Source organism: Castor canadensis, chromosome 1 (genome assembly GCF_047511655.1).
Source record: "Castor canadensis chromosome 1, mCasCan1.hap1v2, whole genome shotgun sequence".
Lineage (NCBI taxonomy): Eukaryota > Metazoa > Chordata > Mammalia > Rodentia > Castoridae > Castor > Castor canadensis.
Window position 1 is genome coordinate 153,241,767 of NC_133386.1, and position 22,155 is coordinate 153,263,921.

The 22,155-nt window shown below is 43.3% G+C and overlaps 1 protein-coding gene across 2 annotated transcripts; it reads right to left on the minus strand.

Annotated features, from left to right (window-relative positions):
- Positions 1-325: 325 nt before the first annotated feature.
- LOC109701300 (calcitonin gene-related peptide 2) lies at positions 326-6,058 on the minus strand. Of its 2 annotated transcripts, XM_074042010.1 has the most exons (5): positions 5,848-6,058; positions 4,550-4,644; positions 3,445-3,588; positions 1,250-1,445; positions 326-765 (listed from the first exon to the last, which is right to left on the minus strand). In XM_074042010.1, the coding sequence occupies exons 2-4, from the start codon at positions 4,633-4,635 to the stop codon at positions 1,286-1,288; spliced, it is 390 nt and encodes a 129-aa protein (XP_073898111.1). In that variant the 5' UTR covers positions 4,636-4,644; positions 5,848-6,058; the 3' UTR covers positions 326-765; positions 1,250-1,285. The 2 variants fall into 2 exon arrangements, with proteins under 2 accessions (XP_073898111.1, XP_020042381.1); XM_020186792.2 differs by lacking the exons at positions 326-765; positions 1,250-1,445 and adding an exon at positions 2,048-2,540 and having other exon boundaries at positions 5,848-6,004.
- Positions 6,059-22,155: the final 16,097 nt, after the last annotated feature.

Consider the following 22,155-nt stretch of genomic DNA (forward strand, 5'->3'; position numbering starts at 1 on the left):
CCCCATTTCAAACTTTGAGTCATTTCTAAAGGGCTTTTCATGAAAGTGCTCTTATGGAGAGGAAAGACTAGGCTAGGTAAGGGCAAAACTGAGAGATGAAGAAATACACAGGTAACCTCTGGCGCTGGGAACCAGGGTCCTCTCTGACCTGCATTGTCCTCTCCTAAAGGCCCAGGACAAGGTAGGACAATTCACTAGAGCTGAGAATACACACACTGAGGCTCTACCCCAGCATGTCACCTTTACTTCAAGCCAGCCAGCTTGGTCAGTGAAGAGTTCATAGCCCCTAAAGCTCTTGTGAGAAAAAGCAAACAACAGCAGAGACTCCACTTAAGGGTATTGAAAATACATTTTAAATTTTGCTTAAGTTTACAATTGACAACATTGATATTTCTTTACATAAATAGTTCTGTTCAGTCATAGCATTACCATGTGTCCCTGATACCCAAGAAGCAGTGGTATCATGTCTTCCTCTGGTTTAGCAGAGCTGCAAACATCAAACAAGATGGCTGATGGGGACAAGATTTGCTAACAGATAAGCCAAGGAAACACGCTGTCATGTTTATTGGATATAGAATCAAATACAAAAATGGTGCCTAGTAGGTTAACTGCGGTAAGCTTATTCTGTACTTAGCTTTATCTCCTTTCAAATGAAGACGACAGTTTTCAATATTAAGAAGGATGCAAATATGTCTTCCATGAAGCCTTTCCTATAAATAACTTTCACTATACATTAAAAGAAGTAGAGTTTAGCTTCCTGGTGACCTAGGATAAAAACAATGACATATTTTAGTTGTTAATTGCCAGGCTCTTGACACCTATTATTTCATTGCTCTTTATATTAGTGCTAAGAGGTAGATACTATTGAAACCCCCAGTTTGCAAATGGAGAAGCAGAGGTGGAGAGAGAGAGTTAAGTGGTCACATAACTAATAGAGGGCAAACACAGCTTTTGAACCCAAGACCCTGCTCTTAATTCAGAAATGCATAACATTGCAGTATATACACAAAAAGGACAATGTCCTTTCCTTTCCAACTAAGTGCTAGAATAATTCACAATTATAATGACAAATAAGCAGTGTCATTATCTCCCCATTATCCCCATTATCTCAGTGTCACAGGAGAGGGTAGAAAAACAGAGCAGATGGGGTTTCTCCCTCCAGACACTGGTATGGGTACCTCCTCCTGTGGTTTTTTTTTTTCCAACTATATGGGTTTAGGAAGACTCAGAACATGACCTACATCCTTACCAAAGAGCAGTCACCTTCTTGGAGCCATTTAGCTGCTCAGGCTTGAAGGTCCCTACGGCGCCGGCCGAAGGCATTGGAATCCACGTTGGTGGGCACATAATTGTCCTTCACCATGCCCCCAGATCTGCTCAGCAAACCTGCCAGTCGTTGAGTCACACAGGTGGCAGTGTTGCATGTTCTCTTCTGGGCAGTGATGCTGATTTTCAGTATGGAAGAAAGAAGAGAAGGCCATCAGTGAGGGTTGGGAAGAAGCCTGTCCCATGGGACCATCATGGTACTGTTGTTTCTCTGAGAGGCACTAATTAACCTGAAGTGTTTCTCCTAAACATAGTTATCAGAAAATCACAAAGCTTTTAGGAAAAATGCTGTGATCTGTCCCATGGACAGTCCCAGGAGTGTCAGAAAACCCAAAGGGTGTCTGAGCAAGAGTCCATGGAACACAGGGCTATAACAGCTAATCTTTCCTGTATAAATAAGCTAAAAAAACAGCAAAGGCTTATGAGCCAAGAGTGAATAACAGCACCACATCCGGTCCTATTCACAAGTACTATAGAATCCCCATCCCACTCATTTTCTTAGGAAAATGAAAATTCCTGGGTCTTACCTGGAGGAAGAGCAGAGTTTGCAACATCCAGCCCCAGAGATGCTTACCTGCTCTTTAGCACCTGTTCTTGCTGCTTGAGCTGGGCCATGAGACAACTTACCATACTTTGTGTCCAGCTACCCCAGGACTAAGGCTACTTCTAAACATCATGAAGCCTGAGACGTGGGCTAGAACAACCACCACCACAGCTTAGGTCTTTTTTAGAAAAATAGCTTTATTCCCCAAATGACCAGCACATTGAGAAGGAGGACCAAGAAGCTCTGCTATGAAATCCCCAGGAACCTCAGAGGGCTCCCATGCTGTCCAATATCTTCCTGGACGATTCTTTTGGACCTGTGAGTTCTCCTCTCTTTGACCATCTGAGGTTCCAGACATCCTCTGTCACAGAAAAGCCACCAATAACAGCCTAAAAAGCAGCCAGAGAGGAACCACATGCATCAAGTTATAGGAAGGAAGCAAGAAAGGAAACCAGAAAGAAGAGGGGTAGCTTAGTTGGTATCCTGGGGCATGTCAACATGAGGGTGGTGGTCTGTCTCCAAGTCGTTGGCCACATTCCTTTTCTTGCCAGGTGCTCCAACCCCAATTGAAGTTTGGGGGAATGTGTGCAACTTGTGGAGGTCCTGTGTGTACGTGCTCAGCGTGCAGGTACTCAGATTCCCACACCGCTTAGTTCTGGGGCTGTCCGGGCTGCAGGGAAAAACATGCCAGACAGTGCCATGCATAGAGTCTGTTCCAATGGGCAGTCAGCAGAAGGTTAGACTGGGCAGGGGCACTTCAAGCTGGGGGAGGATCTGCAGGCAGGAGGGCAGCTCACACTTCCTCCATTGTGGGAGACCAGGGATGCAGTGGGCCAGGACAGTGGGGGAAGGGCAGCAATGGGGAAGGGTGAGCTTTTCTGGCATTCCACATGCTGTTCAGTCCTTCATGCTTGACAGGGGAGTTCTCAGGTTAGAGGCAGGTCAACATGCCTCTTGCCATATCAATACTGGGGCCAGGCCAGGGGTAGTCTCTTTTCAGGCTCAGGATACACAGGGAAACAGAGCAGGGGAAGGGTTTCTCCCTGGCCCTGTGACATCATGCACATCTCCAAAGAGTCCCAGACCTACCTTAGACTCTGCTGTACCTGTCCCTACCCCCCACAAGGCCTTTACCTTCACCTTGAAAATATAAAATTAAGTCTCCTTGTGGGTGTGAAGGAATGTCATATGTAGATTAACTAAGTAGAGTCAATTTTCTAAAATCTTTTGATTTTAGAGAGTCTGGGTCCATCCCCAGACTTCAGGTTTCCTCTTACCAGTCTTACCTCATCTGGTGCTCCCATCTCTCAATGGGAGCTGTCCCATTATCACCAGATCAAGTCCCTCAGTAATGATGTCCTAACTACTTTCCTAACTACTTTCAAAAATGGATCTTTTAAATGTGCTCTAAGCCACAGTCTCTCCAGGTGAAATCTGTCTTCAGTGGAGCCTGCAAATAGCATAGCCTGCTGGGCCCCTGACCAGTGTGTTCTCTCCTACCTGCTGGAATCTGCCATCTTCCAAATGTTGGCAGGGGTTGGGGTGGGGGTGCTGGGCAGGGTGCAGAGCCTTACCTGGAGTTCTCTGCCTCTTGTTTCTGCTCCTGTGTCAGCTCCTTGGCCTTCATCTGCACATAGTCCTGCACTAGTGCAGACAGCAGGAGGCGCACTTCCTCCTCACTCAGGGTGGTGGGGTCTGGGCTGCTCTCCAAGGCTGATCTGTGGAGGGGAAGCAGATTCAGTATAGATGCTGACCCCTGCCTGCTTCCTCTCTCCAGATAAGGAGCCTGGCTTCCTGCCTCTGCTTCTTCCCCTGAGGATGTAGCTGCCCCAACTCTCAGTGGACAGGGCTTGAGGCCAGTGTCCTTCCTGGGAGCTAAGCAATGGTGTGACCTCCAAGTAGTGCTGTACTGGAGCCAGTTCTTACAGGCTTATGCATTCTGATGGTTAAATTTTCAGGAATTTTGCAAGCTCAGTGTTAAAAGGAACCACTATTTAAATGATAAAGCTTACAATTAGCATTGTATCTGAAAAGGATTCAGTTTAATAAAGATAATTTATGTATAGGTGATAAATAGATCAATAGAATACAAATTTTATATATATATATATATTTTTTTGCGGTACTAGGGCTTGAATTCAGAGCCTTCACCTTGAGCCACTCCACCAGCCCTTTTTTGTGAAGGGTTTTTTTGAGATAGGGTCTTGTGAACTGTTTGCCTGGGGTTGGCCGCAATCCTCCTGATCTCTGCCTTCTGAGTAGCAAGGGTTACAGGCACGAGCAGATTACAAGTCATATTTAACAATAAATGTATTGGCAAACTAGTTAGTAGTTTAGGATGCAACTAATTTCTCAAATCATACTGAGTTGGGTGAATAGATAGGCTGCTGTTATAAAAATCGGTCAGAAAGCAACAAAAGCATTTTGTGAGAGTTAATGAGTTACATGAAATTTATAACACAGAATATTCTTCATCCTATTGCTATTTGTAAATCGTGTGCCCCCATCTTTATATCAGAAAAAGGTTTTAATAAACTTTCTTGTGTATGCCTACCTACACACATATATTTCCCCCAAAAGAGCTGTTTTTTAAACATTCAGCACAATGAACAGTCAGGGCATTGTTTGATCCTGGAGGCAATGGGAGTGGAGTGGTGCTCCTGTTTTCTGGCTACTTACCTTAATGGTACTGCATGGAGACTGCCAGCCTGGTACAGGACCAAGATGCTGAGAGCCAGGAAGGGGGAGAACTTCTTAAAACCCATGACACCTCTCTGCAGAAGAAGAATAACGTCATCTGCACCACTTCAAAGTTCTGTGAGCCCACAGACTTGGCCTCTTTCCTGCTTCTGCCTGCCTCTAACTCCCTGGCTTCATGACTTCAGACTAGTCACTACATTTTTCTTCATCTTTATTTCATTATCTGGAAAGTGGGCTAGTGGGCTGCTGGAAGGTCCAGTGGGCATGCAGCACCATGGTCTGGTAAACTGGGGGTGGGGGTGGGGTGATATTAGTGAGACAGATGGGCAGGGAGAATTCAACCCTAGAGAGTCCTCTGTCAACTACACATGGTCAAGTCTTTCCGTTTTTTCCCTTGGGGTACTGGGGATTGAACCTAGGGCAAGCCTGCTACCATTTGAGCCAAGATCCCAGACCTTTCATTTTTGAGATGGGGGTCTTATTAACTTTGCCTGGGCTGTCCTCTGCCCCTGGAGCTGGGATTACAGACCCTGTGCCACCACCCTGGCTTGTCGGCCAAGTCTTAAGAACACTGTACCAACAGCTACCTCCACCAGGCAACCCAGAGCTGCCTTCCTGGTGTGGGGCTTTTGCACACACCTAAGGATGGGGAGGGAGAGGATAGGTACAGGGCAATAGCTCTGCGGTGGAAATCTCTAAGAAACTGCTCAGCTGCTCCGCCCTCTGGCAACTCAGTTGTCTGCAAGAACCAAGCTTAACTGAGTCCGAAGTTGGAACCCAAGAGGCTTCCCTAACTACCAGGCTTGCAATGTAGGAGTTGGCCAGCGGTTCGGTGGTTACGCCTATTTGCCACACTTTCGTGTTGACCCAGCCTCTGTACCAATTTCCCGGGGAACACTAGGTACCGGAGGAGAACCCGCGAATACACCATCTGCAGAAAGCTACTACTACATACTGCGGTGTGCGCTATGCTTGGAGAGCTGGAGCACACAGATTGGCCTAAGCTCGTGCGCAACCGCAGAAAGTGAGACCGGAGCTCTCAGCTACGCATACAGAGCAGAGCAAGACGTTCCCGGACTGATATTGTTCACCTGCAGCGGGAGTCTGGGAAGAATTGTCAATTAACAGAGACTGTGTGACGAAGAAACAGAGAGAGAAATGGACAGAGACTAAGACTGGCAGGGAGAAAGACTAAGAGATAGACTAACGTCGAGAAAGAGGCAGGAGAAGGAGAGGGAAATAGAACGACACACCTGAGCCGGAATTTCGGGGCTCACCTGGCGGTGTTTTGCAGCAGAGGGAGCGGAGGGCGTCCAGCTGGGGCCCGGCGATAGTTGCAGCGACACTTGAGCTGGGTAGTGTCTCTGGTGCCTCCCAGCGCCAACAGCTGTTCTTATTCCCGCCGCGATGGATCGGGAGGGGTCCTTGAGCTCTGGGCAACCAATGGGAGTAGGGGTCTCGTGTCCCAGCCAGACTGCGTCATCCGTATGTTTCCAGAACCTGAAGCATCCAAGCAGGACGGCCCACTTGTATTTGCACTGAGGTCATTGATGGAAGTGTGTGTGTGTGAGTGTGTGTGTGTGTGTGTGTGCGCGTTAAATGAGAAACGCCCTTAAAGTTTCTCGGGAAACTTAAAGTGATCGGGAATTTGAGGGCAGCTTGACGTCACTATAGATCTTACATCTTCGTCCCAGCTTGGCTTTGAACACTCGTCCACTGCAACCCCAGTTGTTGTTGTCTTGGAGGGCGAGGTCAAAAACTACAGGAACTCCTGACTCCCCCAAGCCTGGCTCTAGCCCTCTGTCCAAACCTAAGCTCTGAAGGTTAGCATGTCGCAGAATGGATTCAGCTGGTATCACTCTCAGAGGGGTGAGGTTCATAGGAAGCAGGGGATGTAGCTGGAAAAAGAACTTTGTTAGACCCAGCTCCATTGCGGCCACGCTATTCCAGGCTGTGATCACCTGCGAATAACTTTATGGAGCCTCATCTTTGAAATGGGGAACCATAGTCCCATCTTGAAGGAATGTTGTGAGAGGTATCCTAGCGTCTGGCCTTCACTAGGCAGAGATCTAGATGAGTTTTCCTAGTCTACATAGGACAGTTTTTAAGATCTCTATCGATATGTTCTGAATCCCTTCTTTGCTGGACCGCCTGTACTCACATTGAGCGGTCCCAGGGTGCTGTTCGGCTGCACCGCATGTGTGAGGAGGGGTCTGATGCCCAGCTGGGCAAGGTGCAAGAGACAGGTGTTTCCAAAACCTCCATCCAGACCGATAGCTTTCCCCCTTCCTGTCCCGCCATCTATCATCTCTCAGTCCACCTGCCTGAGCCATTTGCACAGCTGCCACTTTGCTTCCAGCTGCTGTTTACCAAGGCGTTTGATTCCGGCCCCGCGCGGCCACTCCCATACTTAGGTCCTCAAACAGAGAGCAGGCAGGCTTGCCAGAGCAGTGAGTCTCTGCCCGTACAGAACATCCCACTCATCCTCACATATGGACTCCTTATGAACATGTGCCCATGCCAGGAAGCTCAGAAACTCAAAGGACTCCCTCCGGCTCACTCGGGTATTCTTAGGGCTTCTCTTTGGAATGTGCACGCACTCTCAAGAATAGGCACGCTCCCTCGCACCCAATTACGCAAGACCGCGACCCTTCTCACACCCAGCCCACGCGTGTGGAGCTCCAGGCTCTCCTAGAAGGACAGATCTCTGGACTAAAGCAGGGTGGGGTGTTAGAAGTTTCTCTGCTTTTCCGGGATGTCTGGGGTCTGAGCACGCAGCGCGCGCTCCGCAGCAGCCTGTCCAGATGCTGCCAGTCCTGTGAACACCGCAGCGGCACTGGGGTCCATGGGTTGGCGGGGGTGGGGTGGGGTGGGGTGAAGGTTGTTGCAAGGCCTCAGGCATCTGGTTTCTCCCAGGCAGAGCAGAAATTAGCCCGTTAGGATGCTTGAATGATCAGAGCCACTGAACTCCAGGTTTCTCCGGGTCCCATCCACATCCCTGTCCTCAGTCCCCAGAAGCTAGGGCATGCCTGCCTCGCGCCACATCTCTTTCTCGCGGGTTGGTGGCTTCCGTGCTAAAGGAAGCAGGTGGGATTCCTAACTTCCAAGATGTTTTAAAGTGAGTCTCCTCCTTAACTTCTGGGGCTGCACTTTAGATAGAGAATAAAAACTCAAGGCTGGGACCAGGTGCCTGAGATCCCTTTTCGGCAGGGCGGCCGCTAGACCCGGGACCGGTAGAACTGGCCTGGGAAGACGCCGGCGCGCGTCAAGTTCAGAGTTGGGAAACCCTAGCAGCTTGTGGAGCCGGGCTGAGGACCGCGGGTCTCGGGGAGCTGTGCGCCCTGGAGCCTGCGGCAGGCATTCACTGCCGGGAAACCAGTCCCAGGCTTCCAGGCTTTTCATCAGTTAAGTTCCGCACCCTGGCCCAGGTTTTCCCGCAGAGCTAAGAGAGGAGTTACGAAGAGCGAGGTGCGGCCACAAACGGCGTGCACAGCTTGGGACACGCCACTTGGGGGCTGTTGTGGAAGCAATACTTGCGCTCGGGTGCCACATGCTTCTGTGGAAATGATTTCCTCTTTTAACTCCAGACATTTCTAACATATGGACTTCCTGAAATTGTTTGTAAGCAAGTGTGTTCTTGATGTGCATTTTTCTAGGGGGAAAACTCCTGGTTTTTACAGGTGACATAGTTAAGACGTGAATACTCTTAGAAGCAAGATTTCGTGATCAGGTCACTTTGGGAGGTGGGAACTTAGCTCCAGGCTGCAGTGTGTTCCTTCAGCCTTTTGAACAGACACCACGAATTCCTCACTATGAAATCTTCAGCTACAAACCACAGGCCAGAGTCTACACCCAGAGGGCGCTGGTGTAAGTCTCCAGCAATTTCAAGCCTGACCTAAGGGTCAGGCTTCTCTCCAGGAAGATATCTCTCAATCACTCTTTGAATTTGTAGGAAATGCCAGGAGCTGTGCTGGGGCCAAAGGGTGTTTGTTTGTTTTAACCTTTAATTTTCGCAATTAGTAGCATGCAAGGCCGCTTGTAGGCGCTCCGCCAAAGTTGAATGGAATTCATTCATTCTGGCAAATTCACTAGTTGCTCTGTCAAAGCAGAAAATCCGGATCCAGTTAGAGCTAGCTGCGTTCCGCTCGGTTCGAAATGAGGAACGCTAACCATTCAGGCAGATATCTGCCTTTTTATTTGACGCACAATCGGTTGTCTGATGGAAGTTTCCAGAAACGAGATAAGGAATTAAGAGTTTGTCCCAGGGTTCATTCTAAAAGCCTAGGGTTTCCTGGTGCTATATGTACCATTTTCCTCTGAAACCATCCTCAATTTTCCTTGTGAAACCAAGGTAGTTTAGACCTCCCCGACACAAATCGCTTAGAAGTTCCCGCCGGCTCTGGAACTTCTCTGAGTTTTAGCACTAAAGACATCACGATCTATGGAAAGTCGCTAAGGAAAATGATGATCTGAAAATAGTAGCTTGACTATTTAGCCCTTGGTTTTACTGTCTTTTTTCATAACTTGTAGATTGGAAATCAGGGGATAGTTTTGAAGCAATCTAGTCTGGAAAAAAGATACTTTTACACAACTCCATTAAATTCCACCTGTAAAGTTTATTCTCATTCGTTTAAATCAGATTTCTGTACTCTTTGATTTAAAAATAAAAACGTAAATTAAATCTTGTGGAAAAATTTTACGTGACTTTCCATAAGATTACAAGGCTTCTACCTAATGGCTTACTCTTTTAATTGAGCAAAGGATAAAAAAACAAACAAAAAGAAAAAAAAAAAGAACAAAAAAGCATTTTCAAATTTTAGAGCTCCAGTTCATGGTGTAGCTTCCTCACCATTTCTGTATGACAGAGAACCCACCACAACAATACCAATTGCAGCAGCAATAATAACAGCAAGGACAATATAAACCCATTCTGTTTATATTATATTTGGAACTGTTGAATTAACCAGAAAATCTCTAGTGAAAATTAATTATAGTGTTTAAAGAAGCTATCCATCACTGAATTTACTGAAGAACACAGGAAGAACTATGACTGCTGAATCATTGTCCTAAGACATTTTTAGAGTGCAGTAAAGACCTTGGTGAATGGAGGACGGACAGCAAAATTCATAGCAAAGGAGATATGAAAACAACATAAGTGTCCATTGATGGGTGAATAGGTGCTGTAATGTATATATATGATGGGATATTATTCACCCTTAAAAAGAAGGAAATATTGCTATTTGCAACTTATGCTTACTGTTGAAAGCAATAGGGAACAATACTGCATGCACCTGTACTGGGGGCCACAGGAGTAAATTATAAAGATACAGGAAAACAAATACTGCATGGCCTCATTTATATGTGTAAATCTTAAAAAAAATTAGAATTCATAGTATCAAAGAGTAGAATGGTGGTTTCTGGGAGTCAGGGGATGGAAAAAAAGGGAGATGTTGGTCAGTGGGTACAACCTTTTAGCTGTAAAATGAATAAGTTCTGGGGGCCTAAATATATAGCATGGTGACTATAGATAATATTAATCATTAGGTCTTGTATGCTAGAAATTTGCTAAGAGAGTAGATCTCAAATGTTCCCACTACATGCATACACACACAAACACAAACACACAGAGGTAATTATGAAGGGATTGATGTGCTAATTAGCTTCACTGTGGTAGTCATTTCACAATGCATACATGTATCAAAACATCACATAGTACATCTTTTTTTTTTTTAAACCCTTTAATCTGGAAAAAAAAGTTGAAAAACAAACAAAAAAAGATAGCTAAAGCCAGGCGCTTGTGGCTCATGCCTGTAATCCTAGCAACTCAGGAGGCAGAGATCAGGAGGATCATGGTTTGAAGCCAGCCTGGGCAAATAGTTCTGTGAAACCCTATCTTGAAAAACCCTTCACATAAGTAGGGATGGTAGAGAGGCTCAAAGTGAAGGCCCTGAATTCAAGCACCAGTATGGAAAAAAATTAGCTAGAAGTGAAACTTGGTGGAAATTTTGCTGAGGTCTTTGAACAGATGGATCTCTATAAATACTGGAGAGGAGTTCAGTGTTTTATTAACAACCTAGATATAAAATTATATGGAAGATGTTGCATATGCAGTAAGCATGAAAGTTATGTAAAACCATATTGAAATAAAATAAGGAAAATAAAATAAACATTAAAACTACCATCAATTGATTTCCATCTATGTGCCAGGCACTAGGTATTATATTATCTTTCATATTCTCAGCAGTTTAATAAGATTGGTATGTTTACCTTTGTTGTATAGACAAAGGAGTAGCAAGAGTATTTGGTTTGAATTAATTCTATTTTCTAGGCTCCTGTAGAGGATCTAAAATGCTGCAACATGGCTTATCCATGATGCCAGGTAAGAAGTCTTGTACCCTGGATCCAGGCACTGACTCAGAGGAAGATATGGGTATGTCTGTTTTCTTCAAGGCTAATGTGATTTGTGGTGAGAGGCTCAATAACCAAGCATAAATCATTTGCAATTCCTGGACCAACATTTGGAAGATTGATGACTTTGCAGCAGGAAATAAACAGTGTTGCCACTTAAGTAAGTTGCTAAAGAATAAAGCACTAATTAGATTCATGACAATATCCATAAAATAAAAATGTTAAACACTTCAGAAAAGTTGCAGCTCCCCCTCCCCCAAATCCAAATGACTTAACTTCCTAAATTTAGCTTGATGTGTTTCTTTACCTTGTCTAAAACTGTGATTGACTTTGTAGAGTGCTTGGTTTTGCCATTGGAAGTAGTGGTGGTGCAGAGTTAGTAGAAAGAGTGCTGGGAGTCAGGAGCCAGGGTTCTAATTCCTGACACAAAGGGTATGACATTGAGAAAAATCATTTGGACCTGTTTCCACATTTGACATATGACCTATGTGACTGAGAGATTCCTAAAGTCCCTTCTAATTCTGACATTGTAAAAGTGTGCTGTAAACTTTATGTCCTCTGTACAGAACTTCTCTATAGCATTCTGCTGTCCACTATTTGGCTTTTTCCACTTGCTCTGTCTTATGAAAGGACAGCTGAAGAGGTCAACAAGAAGAAGGAAGGAAAAATATCCTTCTATTGAATTATGCAACCAGAAAAGAGCTCTTCCTCCCCCCATATGAAGAATGAATGACGCTCAGAAAATATAGGAGGAAAAGGGGAACAAGTGTTTTCGTCTTTATTTCATTGCCAACAAAAGATGGAATAGCATCTTATGAGAGGGAGACAGCATGCCACCTGGACTGGGAGCACTGTTTTTCTCTGCCTCATGAAAATAGATCTACAGCTTATTCCGTGTCCTCTCTGAGTATCCTGTCTTTCTGCAAGCTGTCAGCAGAAGCTTTGCAAAGTGGCTGTCTGGTGTGCTCACCTAGAGCTCAAAGCACACTTCTTATAGAACTGGAAAATCAGCTCTGAGAAGTTCTCAGGAGGATCTCTCTAACAAGAGGAGGCATGAACAGAGAGATCATCCATCAGGTGGGTCCAGCCAATATTTCAGCAAATATATGATAAATAATTTGGTTCAGAGATAAATCATTTGATATGCATAGGGACATGTATTAAGTAATAAAATAGATACATAAATGCATTTGTTTAGAAGGTTTATAAAATATAATTATATGACGATACATATTTTGAAATATTCTGTATGGTTAGTAGAACTAGAATGAGCCAAGAAAATAAGAGGACTCAGGTGAGTGGGAAGTGTAGGACTATTTATATCTTTGTTATCAAAGGAATGAAGGAAAAGTATAACTCGTCAACTGGAGTTCAGTGAAGATAGGTCCCACCAGATTCCTCCAATTAGACCCCTTCCTGCATTAAGATATTGTGGTGAGAAAACTGTGTGCAAATGATGCCAATTGGTAGAGCCATCTTTGGTCCCAAGATCATTTTGGGAGGGTTTGGGTACAAGTTGAGCAGAGGACAAAGAATGGAATCATATGACTAAGGTCTTGCATTGCAAATAAAAAGGATATACACACTGAGCTTTTGTGTTCAAGACCATCTTGGGCCTGCCTGTTGGTCTCTCTCCTGCTGTATAACCTGAACAAATGTAAAGAAATACAGGTTGCCTAACTTCTATGTCTGCTGGCATAGAAGGAACCCTGGGTAAGTAATAGAATTTATTCTCTTGGTAGCTACTGTGAGCTAATTTATGTTGTTAGGAATTGGGTCGCTAGATGCCTCATTTGTCCTCCCTGACCCTATTGAGGTCAAAAAGGGTTAGCCTTTTTGAAGAAGAAGTGAACTAATGGAGTTAATGGGATTGAGATTCGTTGCATGCAGGAAAAGGAGGAAACGAATAAGGCCAACTTAATAAAAATATACATAGTGTCTTAGAGAGATAAGACTCATATGAAATAAAGATGAATGAAGCACAATATACTTAGTGGATGAGTATATTAGTTTCTTATTGCTCCTGGTAACAAATTATCATAAATTTAGTAGCTTAAAGCAATATAAATTTATTATCTTATTCTTCTGTAGAAGTTCAACATCCAAAATAGGTCTCACTGGGCTGAAATGTTCAGAGGGCTGTGTTCTTTGTGGCGATTCTAAGGGAGAATCCCTTTCCACTCTCTAGTGGCCAAGCACATTCTTTGGCTGCTGGCCCCCTTCCTTCATCATCAAAACCAGAACTCAGTGCTGCACATCACATCACTAAGACCTCTCTTGCTTCCCTCTTCACTAGGCAGAACCCTTGGGCCCAATCCCTGGAAAATCCAGGATGATATTTCTATCACAAAGCCTTCAATTTAATTACATCTACAAGGTCCCTTTTACATTTTCTTAGGAATGAGGATGTGGACATTTTGGAAAGACCATAATTCTGCATGCCATAAAAAGTACACACTGGGTTAATTGGAAAGGACTATAAATGGTGGGTGCTTACAGAAAGAGGATGCTGTGGGCTGGAGCACTTGAGGGAGCCTCTTAGAGAAGGTGAGACCAGAGCCAGACAGTGGAAAAAGGCAGGGGAAAGCGTACAGTCTCTGATGAGAAAGTGCATCTACTGGGTGTGGGGCAGGAGATGAAGCGGTAACTTCTTCTTATATCAGGTCCCATCCTCTGTACTGATTTTGCTGGCAAGAGAACTCTCTTCTTTTATGTTTGGGTGTTTAAAATTTTTTTTTTACTGATTTACATTTATTCATATGTGTATACATTATTGGGGCCACCTCTCCCCCCTGCCCCATCCCCATCACCTCACCCCTCACCCTCACTTCTGGGCAGAACCTGTTCTGCCCTCTTGTTCTCCAATTATGTTGAAGAGAAAACATAAGAGATAATAAGAAAGACGTAATGTTTCTGCTAGTTTGAGATAAAGATAGCTACACAGAGAGATTCCTAGCATTGCTTCCATGCACTTGTGTATTACAACCCACATTGGTTCATCTCTACCAGACCTCTTCACTACTTGCTAGTCTCCTTCCCATAGTGGCCTCTGCCAGTTTAAGGTTACTATATTAGCTCCTCTACAGTGGGCATATCTGACACATTCAAGTTTTAGGTTTCCTACCTTTCCATATTCCTACTGTGCGCATTATCCCCTTAGTGTGTGATCTGTGTCCAATAATATTACTGTATTTGTTTTAGGTCTATAATCCACATATGTGGGATAACATATATGATTTTTTGCCTTCTGAGCCTGGCTAGCTTCGCTTAAGATGATGCTGTCCAGTTCCATCCATTTACTTGTGAATGACAAAATTTCATTCTTCTTTGTGGCTGAATAAAATTCCATTGTGTATAAATATCCCATTTTCTTAATTCATTCGTTCATAGTGGGGCATCTTGGCTGTTTCCATAGTTTGGCTATTGTGAATAGCACTGCAATAAACATGGGTGTGCAAGTGTCTTTGTAGTAACCTGAGTCACATTCCTTTGGGTATATCCCTAGGAGTACTACAGCATATGGCAGATCCATGTTTAGTTTTTAAAGAAGCTTCCATATTGTTTTCCAAAATGGTTGTACTAGCTTACATTCCCACCAGCAGTGTATGAGGGTTCACTTTTCCCTGCAGACTCACCAACATATGTGGTTGATGGCGTTCTTGATGATAGCTATTCTAACAGGAGTGAGGTAGAATCTTAGTGTGGTTTTGATTTGCATTTCCTTTATGGCCAGAGATGGTGAACATTTTTTCATGTGTTTTTTGGCCATCTGGATTTCTTCTTTTGAAAAGTTCTGTTTAGTTCAGTTGTCCATTTCTTTATTGGTTCGTTGATTTTGGGGAATTTAGTTTTTTGAGCTCCCTGTATATTCTGGTTATCAGTCCTTTGTCTGATGTATAGCTAGCAAATATTTTCTCCCATTCTGTGGGTAGTCTCTTCAATTTAGAGACCATTTCTTTTGTTGTGCAGAAGCTTTTTAATTTCATGTAGTCACATTTGTCCATCCTTTCTCTTAGTTTCTGGGCTGCTGGAATTCTACTGAGGAAGTCCTTGAAGGGAACCCTCTTGAATGTGTTCTGTGTGGTTGTCTGCATTCGTTTCTGGGGTGAACAATGTTTAGAAATCATGAAAACTCACCTATAAGATGTTTTTTTTTTACCAACTTCCAATTTCCAGTTTGTTATATGTCTCTTTAATATTCGTGTTCATATATGCTACATAAAGTAGGAGATGTTAAGCCAACTGTTGTCAGGTTTGGTGTGGATATTGCTGGGGAAACTCCAGTAGGGGTGGTGATGGAACCTTCCCATCATTATCTCCAGGCATTGGCAGCTTATTATGCTGCTAGTAGACACTGAAGTTGGGTCTTGGATTTTGAACTCGTGGCTTAGATAGCTTTGCTAGGCTCCTTTGGCAATAACCAAGCATCAAGTTTTCTAATTAATTGAACACTGGATTAAAACCCAATCCACTTTTTAAAAAAGCCCGTGTTCAGAACTTACTGGCCACACTGAGATTAAGCAGGCAGTGGAGTTGCTCAAACATGTGGGGAGTGCAGTGAGCCCCAGGACTTTACCACACCCATCACAGGGAGGATTTCTAATATTCCCTGCTCCCAAGAAAGAAAGTGATGATTATTGATACTCAGCTATCAGTGCTTTCAGATATTTGTTGTGCGGCACTCCCACAATGGGATATACCACCTGTCATTAGAGCTTAGAACCAAGGATACCAAGTCAGTGTATTTTAGAATAGGCCAGGAATTTGAAAACAATTTATGGTAGAAAGGAGGAATGGGTTATTGTATCCCTGGGGTCTTCCTGGTTTCTCATTCTTAGGAAATGAGAGGACCTATTTGACTTTCTTGTAGAGCAGAGCTGACTGCTGCTTGAGGGGCTGTTCTTCTAAACCCCAAAGGCACCTTCTTTGCTGTAGGCACCAACCAGGAGGGTTACTTACAAGGTACAGAAGCTACTTTTAGGGTGGCTTCAGCTGCCAGGAAAGAGCTGAGTGTGATGAACAAGAGCCAGACTGGTCACTCTGAAAGGTGGATGGACTCAGTGGGTGACGTCAAGGAATTACTCAGGGCAGGCTCCTCTAATATGATTAAAATTCTCCATTGGCTTAGGTTCATTGGATTGAGAATGGCTCTTCTTTTCCTGGCTAGGAACACTGTTCCATGGAATGAGAGAGATAGAGGGAGGAACCTTCCCACTCTACCAGAAAGCTCATTAGAGAGATGGCTTCATTATGGGCTTTGCCAGGGATTAATATAGTTGCATATAAGGAAATATTATATAAATTGAGTTTGAATGGGATTTTGAAGAGTATGAATTTGGGATCTTATGCAACTGGATTTGAGTCTTGGCCCTGCCCCCACTTATTGTCCTTGAGCAGATAGTAATCTCAGATAGTTTTTCAGCATGTAAAATAGGGGATTCTAATACCTAGCTGGCAAAATTAAGGATATTTTATGCTAAAGCACCTGACACATTGCTTGGCATGGAGTAGATAGTTAAGAGTGGTAGCTATTATTAGTATAACAAAAGCTTATTCCTTCAAGTGCCAAATTACCTCAGCTTAATACAGTAAATTAAATAAAATCATTATACACTCCTCTGCCTTTTGAAGAAGACAATCTATAAAATCTTTAATTCTCAAAATAAAAACCAATTGCCAAGGCCACAAAGGAATGAATTTGCCTCCTTCGACCCTCTTATTAGATACATGCCTGGCCATGTTGCAGCCTGCCCAGAAGGATTAATGATCATATATATTAAACACCTGGCACATTGCCTGGTATGGAGCAGGTACGCTAGAGTGGTGGCTATGATTATCAGAAAAGTGCCCACTTTCAGGTGCTAAATCCTGTCAACTTACAGTATATGGAAAATTAGAAAAAAAATGCATCACACTTTTCTCTACCTTCTTATATAGAATAAGTCGAATATAATTTCAACCCTCTCTTTAGGATTCATTTTCCCTGTCATAAGAATACCACTTACTGTGTTGGGCACTACTAATGTGCTCTTAGGGGCTATAAGACATGTTGGGCCAGTGTCAGTAAACTAAATAATACCATACTTTCTTTTTGAGATCTCATGTCTATATAATTTTATGATTATTCCATTTCATTTTTTCCCATCAGGTTGTCAAGTATCATTTCTTGCTAGTGTCATTGCAATTGTCATTAGCAACAACTACCTGCTTCTATTTTCATGAGCTATGTGGTGAAATGACGACCACCACAACCACCACCAAAACCCAAGTTCAATAGAATCATATGGGAACAAAGATCCTACAGACATTGGATAAGAACTTGTAAATATTGGTCAAGAACTATTAAAAAAGGAGGGGGGACTCTTTGGACATCTGCTCAACTAATCTATTCCAAAGAACAGAAATAAAGCTTGTCAGAATTATGTGTAGACACAGAGCAAATAGGTACTGAGTAAGCACTTCTGGGCAATGGTCATGGTCTTCATCAGCTTTTGTAGCAACAGCTTCAGGGAAACAAACAAAACAAGAAAACAAGTTTGAGTTGCGTGTGAGTGGAGAGCTTAGACATTGAGTGACAACTTAACAATGGTCACAACGTCAATAGTGGACCTATGTGACACCCATTTCAGTTATTCAGATGTTGCTCTCTTGGACTTCTCAGCTTTGTCTGATTTAAGGGAGGTCACCAGGCAAATGACACCTGGTAAGTGGGTGTCTTTGGATATCTTTCAGGAGGCACAGTAGCAGGGAGGACAAAGTTTATGATGTGGGAGAGGGTCAGTGATCCAGGCTGCAGTCTTATATAAGGAGACTATACCCTGGTTATTAGGGCTCTGAGTAGAAATTGCATTTTCATTTCCAAGCAAATATGTAATTGGTCCTGGGAGCTGGGGAGACGAGATAAATCAGCTTTCAGGTGTTCTGATCCTCTGTTGATTTCTATAATGCAAAGTTATTCTTTGGCATCAAAGACCCTAGAAGATCTTCAAAGGCTCTTTGGAAGCCCCTCAGAGCTAAGCCAGTTGTCCTCAGCACAACTTTAAGGAGTGGTTTAACCTGCTTAAATAATTAATGCCTGACTGCTTTTCAGCACCTGTAAGTGCCATTCACAGAAAACTCCAAGATAAATGAGAATGTGGTGAAAAGGCTGCCTGAGGAGTCCAAGGACTTAGCAAAGATCATGGGTTAGAGATTCATGGTTTACTCCCTTCCCTCTTTTGTCTTGTGGTAAACCTGGGAATGATTGACCCTTTTTGTCTGTGTCTCAGAAGTTCAGTTTTCACTGGCCTAAAATACTACTAAGAAATCCTTTTCTCTTTGAAGGAAGATGAAAATGCCATGTTCCTGCAGGTCATAAGGCAGGACAAGGGGATGATGTTGGGGAATTTCTTCCCACTTTTGTCATGAATGTTGAGCATGAATGTTTACATTTACCCTTGGCTCTTCCCCCCTTCTCTGCAGTCTTACTAGGTAAGGGTAAAGTTAGATCAGTTGTAGTCATTTGATCACATATAGATTGTATTAGGATAATTATTCTAATATTTTGACCTGTTTATATAGTTATAAAATAAGGGCTTGTGGTATGGCTTAAGTAGTAGAGTGTCTGCCTAGAAAGTGCCAGATTCTAAGTTTAAACCCAGTACTGCCAAAAAAGTAAGAAAATAACCACATGTAACTGAAATAACTGGGAGGCCTCTTCTGCCTTTATACTTTTTTTAAAATAAGGAGGGGAAAAGAAATAGATATAGAAGAACAAAGAACATACAAAGGCATATGTGATGGCAAGAAGATTAACTTGGAGGTTGGCTGGGGGAATGCCAACTGAGTTGCTCTTCTGGAAGCAGCAGTTGTCAAGGAAATGCCTCAGTTTACTTTTGTGAACCTTGTTTTTTTCACCCAAGTTTAGGACTCCTGCCATGATGAGGATTCCATTCCCTACCTCCGCTCCTCCTCTTCTCTCTAGTAGGCAGTCTTATTCATAGCTGGTACACTCATTCACATGAACTGTGGACATTGAGAAAGTTCCAAGGATGCTGTCAGTGATCCAGAGACCTGGACTGCTGCTATAACTGCCTTCCATCTCCCACAGAACCCTGCGTGCTGGTGCTGCAGAACTTCAACTCCTTGGCTGTGCTCACCTGCAGAAAACAGAAGGAAGAGCAGGAAGACAGGACAACTAATTGGATGAGATTTGCATTCAGGCTCCAGTTTTAAAAAGGGGGAGGAGCAATCCTGTTTTGGATTTCTAGCCCATGTGGGGATGGTAGCCATGTGCTATGAATATGCCCAGCATGGATGTAGCTCACTAGTAGAACACTTGCCTAGTATATGCAAGGCCCTGAGTTCAATCCCTAGCATCTCAGAAGATGGAAATAGACAGACAGACAAACAGAAGCTTGGGTTGGAAATCGTGGAGCTTGAAGGGATAGCTATTTCCAGTTTGCCATGGATAAAGTTTATGCCAAATAAATGAATCTCTAACAATGGAACTTCATCTATCAAGAACTGAAACTCTTCTTTCTCTTCACCGTGGGAGGGCCCTTCAGGTCTGAATATACCAAAGATCCGTTACCAATTTTACCTTTGACCTAAAGGTGACTTCTGGTAGTGAATATCCAATAAAGGGCAGAGTCCTTACTTAATCTTTTATTTCTTACTGCTCAGGCATGCAGTATGTTCTCAGGATTATCTCATTTTATAATTGAGAAAATCAATTAGGTTGCCTCATCTCAGGTCATTACTTCCTTCCATGCTGCCGAAACAGGCTGAGTATGCATAATAGGATGCACACAGGAGGCATCGCTTTGCTGGTGGAGCACTGTGGAGTGAGCACCCAGGGTTCAGTGTAGGGAATGCAGCCATCTATGCACTGGATCCCTCCTTGAGTGCCCATGAGACACTGTCTCCTGAAGCTGCCTCTCAAGATGAGTCCTGGAAGGACTGTTCCCAAGGCCAGCTGTGCTGTTCTTTGTTGTAACCATTCCTGTTCTGCACCCTGAAATGACAGAGCCCTGTATAGGGTGTTCACATTCCTCCAGGCACCCTGCATACTAGAGACAGGACCCCAATTGTGAAACAGTGAAATCCTCAGCTTGCTACCTCCTCCAGACATCTCTGTCACAATAAAAGCCACAGACAAACATTATTGATCCTTTTCTGTCACTCAAGGAGCAAATGTAGTGAGGGGGAAATGCAGAGAGCTATTTCTGTTTGCTGAGCACTGAAAGATCATGATGAATGGCTACAGGGAAGGTTCGTGTTCTGAAAGACTTTTAGCTATTCCTGAGACCCCCTCCCTGTTATCCCCCAAGGGGCGCTGTCAGTGAGGGGCAGCATCAGGCTAGCTCTGAGCTCTCCTCTGCTAATGCAGCTGGGGAAGGATGCCAAAGAAGGAATGTGCCTTAATTTAAGTGAGCTGGAAAATATTTACCGAATGGAAATCAATCCTTTTTGAAATTAAAAAAAATGGTCTGACCACAGATCCTCTCCTGAACAATAAAATCTTCTGACATGGAATTCAGGCAAGAATGACCTCAGGATTATCATTTGAGGGTCTTCTCCAATCTCTGGGTGCCTCTTTCTTCATGTAAATTTCAACCTGAACCCCATTTTCTTGGGAACTCTCTAATAACTCCAACCCAGGCTGTAATGTGGCATTTTAATAAAGTCTTGATTAAAGGGCTTATTTTGGAATATGAGACAATTTGACAAGCAGTGGAGAAATCCTCATTTGGCACTATTGTAAAGACATCTATTCTATTAGTCTTCCTAGTTAATTGTTGTCAAACGATTGTAAAACATGGACTAGGTTAATCAACAAGCATGAATAATATAAGCCGACTGAGCATGATGAATGTTTACAAATATGACTGTGTATATAGGAATGTGTTGCTGAGGATGTCCAAAGTTCATTAAAATGATGGCCTAAAAAACCTAGGTGGCTCATGCCTGTAATCCTAGCTATTTAGGAGGCAGAGATTGGGAAAATTAAAGTTTGAGCCAGTCTGGGCAGAAAATTGTTGAGTCTCCAGCTCAACCAACCAAAAAAAATAGGCATGGTGATACATACCAGTCATCCCAGCTGCTCAAGAAGCATAAATAGGAAGATTCTGGTCCAGGCTGACCCTGGGCATAAAGGTGATACCCTATCTTAAAAATATCTAAAGCAAAAAGGTCTGGGAGCATAGCTCAAGTGATACAGTGCCTGCCTAGTAAGCAAAAGACCCCGAGTTCAAACTCTAGGAACATGTCAAACAAAAAAACTAAGAAAAGTTGGCAACTCCTGGTGGTAAAAATATTAAAGACAAAGGTAGCTTAGAACATCTGGAAAATAAGAATGAGACCAAAGGGTGATTGTGAGTCTGTCTAATGTGCCAATGGAACTATAAAATAAGTTCCATTCTTACCTTATATATAATGTATCCCCAGTGTAAGACATGTGGTCAATCAGCATAAACTCTGTGAAGGGACCATCATTAGGTGAAGAACAGGAAAGACAGACTGCCCTCAAGATAGAGGAAGGGAGGAAGATAGCCCCTAAGAAGATAAAGCTGTTGAATGCTTCTCAACAGCCTTTTCTTTACCCTGTGTGGAGCTACTGTGCTTGTCATCTCTGAAATCTACTGTATTCCTAACCTCTGAAACAAATGTGCCATATGTGAGGGGTATGTGAAATGTTTAAATGAGAATTGTAACTTGCTAGGATGCATACACACTGAACATTACTCAGCCTTTTCTGAGCGGTTTCTTAGCTTCTGGAGGACAGAGAAAACAATGAAAATTACCCTGCCCTCAGGGAACATTAGGTCTGCTTCAGGTGTGCTCAGCAGACCCTCCTGAGTTTTGGAGTAATTATTTCACAAATCACAGAAAAACCTGACTCCTCAAATTATTTCCCTTTAGGAACCCTGCCGTATATCCAGAAAAGGTATCGAATTCCTGTTATATTAAAAAAACATAGGAAATTAAGATGAAATAGAAAAATTTCAAGCCATCATCTAGAGCTTTCTGCCCAAAGAAATCTCATCTTTGAATTGCTGCAAAGATGTAAATGCTGTATACGGTGCTCTCTGATGCCAAAGCCAGTAGTCTTGTGTGGTTACTGAACACTTGACATTGGCTAAAGCAACTGAGGAACTGATTTTATTAAATTTAAACATAAATTTCTATATGGCTAG

Excerpts from the sequence above, each read along its gene's own strand:
- LOC109701300 (XM_020186792.2), bottom strand. The coding sequence starts at position 4,635 with ATGGGTTTTAAGAAGTTCTCCCCCTTCCTGGCTCTCAGCATCTTGGTC. Across the intron at positions 3,589-4,549 it reads CTCCATGCAGTACCATTAAG|ATCAGCCTTGGAGAGCAGCC; the intron begins GTAAGTAGCCAG and ends TCCCCTCCACAG. Across the intron at positions 2,541-3,444 it reads CAAGAGGCAGAGAACTCCAG|CCCGGACAGCCCCAGAACTA; the intron begins GTAAGGCTCTGC and ends TTTTCCCTGCAG.